The 7,050-nt window shown below is 66.6% G+C and overlaps 1 protein-coding gene across 1 annotated transcript; it reads right to left on the bottom strand.

Annotated features, from left to right (window-relative positions):
• Positions 1-1,328: 1,328 nt before the first annotated feature.
• Positions 1,329-4,214, bottom strand: ATP5F1D (ATP synthase F1 subunit delta). The gene is made up of 5 exons (XM_058821189.1): positions 4,029-4,214; positions 3,181-3,334; positions 2,741-2,829; positions 2,188-2,316; positions 1,329-1,451 (listed from the first exon to the last, which is right to left on the bottom strand). Exons 1-4 carry the CDS (start codon positions 4,164-4,166, stop codon positions 2,194-2,196), a joined length of 504 nt encoding a protein of 167 aa, XP_058677172.1. The 5' UTR covers positions 4,167-4,214; the 3' UTR covers positions 1,329-1,451; positions 2,188-2,193.
• Positions 4,215-7,050: the final 2,836 nt, after the last annotated feature.

Here is a 7,050-nt window from a genome sequence, read left to right as displayed (position 1 = left end):
CAGCACGGCTGCGTGTGCTGGGGGAGGCTCACGCAGCCGAAATAGCAGCTGGGGACAGAGAGGGGCAGCGGGAGAGGGAAGGGAGCTGCCCGGCCCCAGTAATTCCCAAGATGTTTTAATTAGTACAGCTCTGAGTCTTCGGAAGCTTTGCTTATGCTCAGTGCAATGTCTGACCTTTAAGGAAAAAAAAAAAAAAAGGGAATGAGAGGGGAAGGGGAAAAGGCACTGGAGCAGCTCAGGAGCTGGAAGTCGGCTGAGCTTCAAATAGGCTCCGCGTCAGGCACTCGGAGGCTTTTAATAAGCCACAGAGTGAGAAATTTAACACCACAGGCTCTATTTTTGATCACTTGTGAAGGGGGGGGGGGGAGAGAGAAAGACAGAGTGAGCGAGAGGAGGGGGAGGAGGTGGTGGTGAGAAGAGGAGGCAGCCAAGATTACATCCTGGGTGGCAGTGCCCAAAATAGCCGTGCCCTGCTCCGAGCGCAGAGCGGGAGGCTGGAGTGGCAAGCACTGACCTCACAGGCAGCCAACACAGCTCCCCAGGCTGGAACAGCGCAGGGAAAAGGGGATTAGAGGCACGCAGAGGGAGGGATGGAAGCTCTGCACAGCAGTGGAAACCCCAAATCCCTCTGGAAAGGCGTGGGAGGGTGGCATGGAGCGAGGGGCCCGGCAGCAGCTGGTGCAGCAGGACACACGGCAGGACACACATCCCTGGCACAGGCAGAGCTGTCCCATGCCCATACCTGCCCCTTTCCAGCAGTGCTGCAGCCCAGTGAGCCTTTCCTGCTTCTCTGGGCTGTCAGGTGCCCTGAGGAACCCCAGGTGGCCTCCTCAGATAGGGCTGAACCCAGCGAGCCCCAGGCTCAGCAGAGCAGCTCCAGCCATCCCCAGCACGAACAGAAGCAGGAAAGATTTCCACCATGCACAGCATCTGCTTCCCTCTCCAGGCCAAGCCCATCTCCAGGAGCAGGGGAAGTGCCACTGGCAGCAGCAGGGGATGTGGGGCGGGCACAGCTGCTGTCCAGCTGTGGGAAGCTCCCTGGTGTGCCAGTGTGGATTCCTGAGGCTGAGGCTGGGACAGGATGGCTCTGGAACAGATCTGTGCTGCTGAAATCCTGCAGTCCAAGTGCTTACTGGAGGTGGCTGGAGCACGGGGAAGGGAATATAAATCTGTCTGATGAACCTCCCCAGGGTGAATCTCCCCAGCCAAACCCCAGGGCAGTGCTGGTGACCCCTTCCCAGGGTGAATCTGCCTCGGGGCAGGAGCTGGGAACTGCTCCTGGCTGCAGCTGCAATTGCTGCCTGGGAAGAAGGCAATGTGCCACAAGAGGGGGTCACATTTCCTTTTAATTGATCAGAACCATTTCTCCACCTCCATTCGTCCTGCTCCATCTGTACAGCTGGGGAGTAGAACAGGGACAGGCTGGGAGTTCTGCATCCACAGTGGGATTCCTGCAAAACACAAAGTGGGGTCAGGTTAGTGTAGGGTGAGCTTGGCTGGGCTGCAGGTCCCAACCCCAGGGCTTGGCCCCACTCCAGCTGTGCAACTGCTGTGAGTAAACACGAGCCAGCAGCTCTGCAGGACCAAAGAGCACCTGGATCAGAGATCAGGAGAGAGCAGGAGCTGCTGCCCTCCTGTGCTCCAGGCTGAGCCCGTTGGAGGCTGCCAGTGACTCACAGCCCTGCTCAGCACACACTGCTGCAATTCCTGGCTGCCAGCACGTGGGAAGGGAAGGGATGAGGCACAGTCTGTGCAGGGCAGAGCAAAAAGAGGCCACAAGGTAAGAGCCTGGCCTCACCTCCCCTGAGAATGAAGCTGTTTGGCTTTAGTGGGAGTGTGTGTGGCATGGATCACATGCTGTGGGGCCCAGGGGAACCAGTGAGGCCCCAGCAGTGACCACAGCTCCCAGTCTGTCCCAGGTGTACCCACTCACCCTTATCAGGGCTGAACTCCAGTGTCACAGCTGGGCTGGACCCCACAGTGCCACAGCCCAACCCCAGGCCCCACTGCCACCAACAGCCCCAGGTCAGCTCTGGGCTGGGGACCCCCAGGAGCCCCCCCAGAGCTGAGGCCTGACCCTGGCAAGGGACAGCTGTGTTCACTGCTCCCCAAAAGCAAGGCAGATCCCCTCACCCAGCCCAGCAGGCCCTAGAGCAGGGCTGGATGCTCAGCCAAGCTGAACCTCACCTGGATTTACTCCAGAGCCTTCACCAGGGCTTCGTTAGCTTCTACCTTAATCTGAGCTTCTGCTTTAGCAGCTTCATCAGACGCTGCTGCCATCTCTGACACAGCTTTCTCCAGGTTGGATTTTGCAGTCTGGACATGAGGGCATAAAGAATGTGTGTCACTGGGAGACACTGCAGGAGAGGGGACTGTCCTTCCCTCCCTCCTTCCCCTGCAGCCACTGGTCCTTCACGTGGATGCCAAGGACCCAGTGACTTGGGAGCCTCACAGAGCTACAGACACAGCTGTGCTGGCCCCAGACACCTTATCAGCAGGGAAAAGCTGTTCTGGAGGTGAGGACAAGGTCAGTGTCTGTCCAAGGGGTGGGAAATGGTGTAAGATTTATGACTGCAGAGCTCCCTCTGTCCAGAGAGCTCACCAAGGAGGCGCCCCAAGCCTCTGATCCCAAAATGTAGTGGGGGTGCTGACACCACCCTGGGTTCTGGGCACAAGGACCCCAGAGCAGAGAAGGAGAGCAATTTCCCCACCAGGGTGAGTGAAATCTCTGGGTACTCACAGCCAGGTCCAGCATGTCCATGGTCACTGCCTCCTCTGCCAGCACCTGCACCGTGGAGTCGGCGTGGACAGTGACAGAGCCGCTGCTCACTGTGAGACACAACATGGGAGGTGGCTCAGCCAGGGGGCTCAGCCCTGCCATCCCCACCACCCTTCCCCAGAACAAACCCTCAGCGCCCTCCTGGCACATTTCCAGCATTCAGGGACTCAGCTCCCACCCCATAGCAAGCTGGAGAAGGGGATGGACCCAGAAAACCTGAGCAGAACCAAGACCTGGTCCCAGCCCACGGCTCCCAGATCAGCTCCCAGCAGGCTGGGAAAGTAGAAATCCCTGGAAGTGCACCAGGCCACACCTGGATGGGCAGAGCCTGCCTTGTGAAAGCACCAAGAACACCAACCCCACGCACACCTTTCCTCCCCAGCCCCTCCTGCCTCGCTCACCAAAGTACTTGGTGGCTGTCCCATCCTCGGCGTGGACTGTGACAACGCCCGGCCGGAGCACCTGGAGCGTGGGGACGTGGGATGCCAGGATGCCAAAGGAGCCCGTCAGCGTGGGCACATCCACCTGCTTCACGTTGGCACCGTTGTAGAACACCTGCATGGACGGAGAGGACAAAAAAAATAGCACAGTCACCAGGGATGGGGGGATGGAGAGCCCATCCCAAGGGAGCAGCCCGGCTCCTGGCAGGTTCAGGGTGTGCCCAGGACAGGCTGCACCCGCACAGGGTGGGAGCAGAGCCGGGCTCCAGAGCACAGCTCCTGGCAGAGGCACTGGGGAAGCGTTCCCAGCTGCCGGGGCACGGCGGGGAGGCGGCACATGGAGACACCGAGTCGGGAGTGGGCGAGAGGCGCCGGCACAGCCTGGGAAGCGCGTGGGGAGCCCGGAGCCGCTGTCCCCGCTGCGGCCCACGCTGCCGGGCTGTCCCTGTCCCCAGCGCCCTGCCCCGGGGCCAGCCTGGCAGGCACGGCGGGGGCGGACCGGCCGCGTCCCGCTCCAGGCCGGGCCCAGCGGGTCCGGCAGCGCGGCTGGAAGGGCTGGAGCGGCCCCGGGAGCGCTGCGGCGGCACCGAGCGGCCGGGCAGGCGGGCAAGGCCCGAGGTCAGGGCCAAGGTCAGCCCGGGGACAGCCCGGGGACAGCCCGGCCGTGCCCCGGGAGCCGCGGAGCCCCCGGGAGCGGAGAGCCCCGCGCGGGCGGCAGCACCGCCCGCGGCCCGCCCGCCCCGAGCCCTCAGGACACACCGGGCGAGGCGGGGGCGGGGGCACCGGGAGCGGGGCCGCGGCGGGCATACCTGTGTGGGTGAGGCGAAGGTGAAGGCCATGGCAGCGGGGCCGCCGGCGGCGGGATCGGCATAGCCGCGGCTGGGCGGCAGCGGCAGCGAGGGGCGGGCGAGGCGGAGGAAGCGGCGGGCGCAGAACATCGCGGCCATGGCGGCGGCGGCGGCAGCAGCGGCGGCGCGGGGGAGGCCGGGACGGCAGCGGACCACAGCTCCCGACGCGCCCCGCGCGCCACCCGGCGGAGGAAAAGCACGCTGTACCGCGTGGCCTTATGGGAGTTGTAGTCTCTCCGTTCTCGCCGAGTGCCGTGGTGCTGGGCGGGGGGGCCCGCTCCGCCTCCGCACCGAGGGGCAGCCGCGGCCCCGGGCCCGGTCCGGCCGTGCCCCAGCGGCGCGGGGGGCTCCGGGGCACCGGTGGACACGGGGAGGTGGGACAGGGATGCAGGCAGGAGAGGTGCAGGCAGGGATGCAGGCAGGGATGCAGGTGGTGATGCAGGCAGGGATGCAGGCAGGGCGGGTGTAGGCAAGGCTGGTGCAGGCAGGGATGCAAGGAGTGATGCCAGGGCTGGAGCAGGCAGCGGCGTAGTCAGGGCTGGGACAGGCAGGGGTAAAAACAGCGGTGCAGGCAGAGGTGCGGGAAGGACTCACAGACAGGGCTCACAGACAGGACTGCGGGGCAGGTAGAGGAGCCGGGGGTACGGGCAGGGGAGCCGGGGGTACGGGCAGGGGGTACGGGCAGGGCTGGTGCAGGCAGGGCTGGGGCAGCCCCTGTCCCCACGTGACGCCCGCGCCGCGCGGGGGCGGCTCCGGTTCATTCATAAATCCCGGGGCCGCCCCGCCGCACCGAGCGCAGCGGCGGCGATGGAGCCCCGGTCTCGGTTGTAGGTGAGTTTCTGGTTCCGGTGCCTCGCGACAGCGCCTATCGCGACATAGGGAGCCGGCACGGCCGAGGGGAGACCAGACCATCACTCCCTATCGCGCGTAGAGGTCCCGGGGGCTCCTGCCTCGCTGTCACAGCGCTGTCACCAGCTCTGCCTGCATCCCTTATTCCTTCCTGTCCCACATCCCTGCTCGCATCCCTCATCGCTCATCCTCCATCCCTATCTCCATCCATGCCCCACATTCCTGCCAACATCCCGCGTCCCTGCCTGCATCCCGCATCCCTGCCTCCATCCCTGACCGCATCCCGCTGTCACCGGGCTGAGGCAGAGCGGGTTCCCCCCACGTCCCCAGCCCAGGCCCGGCCCCGTGGGTCGCACACACGCGTGGGGCGCAGCCCCGGCCCGCCCCCCGCACCCCTTCCCACGTGCGGAGGCGCGGCAGCACCGGCATCCCCCGGCCCCGAGCCCCCGCCCCGGGCTCCGGCGGCCACCGCGGGTCCCGCCCCGTGTCCCCCCCGGGGGGGACAGCCCCGGGGAGCGGCCCCCTCCTCCAGACAATGGCCGTCCTGTTCCTGTCGGGTCGCCATGGAGACGGGATTCCTCCATGATGGGGAACAGCAGGGACATTCTTCCCGCTGCCCCCGCCTCGGGCCTGAGGCTGCCCCGCAGGGATCCCGCCCGTGGAGCCGGGGTCCCCTCGCCCGGGGTCCCCCCATGTGCAGGACCCCCCCCCACGCCCCCTAACCCTTTCTCGGGGGTCTCAGGGTGGGTCCCCTCACCTCGTGCTGCGTCCCACCAGCTTGGAGAGGCGTGACGGCTGGTGTGGGCAGGGGCGTCTCTGCCTCAGGAGCCCCCCAACACCCCGATGTCCCTCCAAGGGGTTGATACCCCGACCTGTGACAGGGCTGCCCTCAGCCATCACTGTCCCTCGCTGCCAGCTGCGACACTGCCACGAGTGACAGTCCCCACCCCTTCACGGGCTCCATTCACATTTTTCACTGACCTAATTCTGAGCGGCTTCCAAGCGCCCACCCCTGACAAATCCGGGGGTCCCCGACACAGCATCGCCCACCCAGCCCCAGAGGGACACACGGACAGGGACACACAGACAGGGACACACAGAGGGACACACGGAGAGACACATGGACAGGGACACACGGGGAGACACATGGAGGGGACAGACAGAGGGACACAAGGAGGGGACACATGGAGGGACACATGGAGGGACACACAGACAGGGACACATGGACAGGGACACATGGAGGGACACACGGAGGGGACACACGAGGGGGACATACAGAGGAGACACACGGCCTGGCAGCGGGAGCTGGAGCTCGGAAGTCCCCGGGAATGGGGGGACAGACACGCGGGAGGGTGATGAGGTCCCCACCAGGTCCCCAAAGGCCGCGCAGTGGGGGAATGGGACCCCATCGCGGCGGCTCTCGGCGCTCAGGAGCTCAGGGCCCCCCCGGCCCCTCGGTGTCCCCCCCCCCCGCGGACTGCCCGGTGACGGAGCCGCTCTCGGGATGACTCACGAGCGTCACCCGTCGCGCTCCGGCGACACCCACGCCACGAGCTGTGGGGCGGCCGCTGCCCCCCGTCCCTGCCGGGAGCCCCAGCGCGGCTCCCCCCGAGCTCCCCCGGCCGGGGTCCCCCCCAAGGGGGCTGCGTTTGTCCCTTGGGGGCGGCAGCGCGGTGTCACCCCGGAGCTGGGGCAGGGATTCACCCCCCGGGCCAGCTCTGGCCACCGGCACCGGCCACGGTTTGGGGGCTCCGGTCCCAGCCGGGCGTGGGGACCGTGGGCGCTCCTCGCGGGGCCGGGGTTGGCGCCCACGCGAGTCCGGGGGCTCAGGGGGTCCCTGGGGAGGGGCAGCGGTTCTGCCCTCGCCTCCCCATCCCTCCATCCGTCCATCCCTGCCTCGCTCCTGACCACACCCTCCATCCCTTCATCCTTCCCCTGAGCACACCCTCCCTTCATCCCTCCATCCCGGTCCCTCCCTCCATCTCTCCATCCCGGTCCCTCCCTCCCGGTCCCTCCCGGCAGCTCCGCACCGCGGTGCCGGGCAGGGGCCGGGCAGGAGCCGCCGCCGCCGCCCCCCGGCCCGGCCCCACCGTCCCGGCCGGTGCCTCCCTCCGTCTCCCCCCGCCCCAGGACA

This window comes from Ammospiza caudacuta, chromosome 28, assembly GCF_027887145.1.
Source record: "Ammospiza caudacuta isolate bAmmCau1 chromosome 28, bAmmCau1.pri, whole genome shotgun sequence".
Lineage (NCBI taxonomy): Eukaryota > Metazoa > Chordata > Aves > Passeriformes > Passerellidae > Ammospiza > Ammospiza caudacuta.
The sequence above is the reverse complement of the archived record's forward strand: the minus strand, read 5'-3'. Positions and strand labels throughout refer to the sequence as shown.

Coding starts and splice junctions, on each gene's coding strand:
- ATP5F1D (XM_058821189.1), bottom strand. CDS start 4,166: ATGGCCGCGATGTTCTGCGCCCGCCGCTTCCTCCGCCTCGCCCGCCCC. Junction 3,335..4,028: donor CCTTCGCCTCACCCACACAG/GTATGCCCGCCG, acceptor CCGTCCATGCAG/GTGTTCTACAACGGTGCCAA. Junction 2,830..3,180: donor GACAGCCACCAAGTACTTTG/GTGAGCGAGGCA, acceptor TGTGTCTCACAG/TGAGCAGCGGCTCTGTCACT.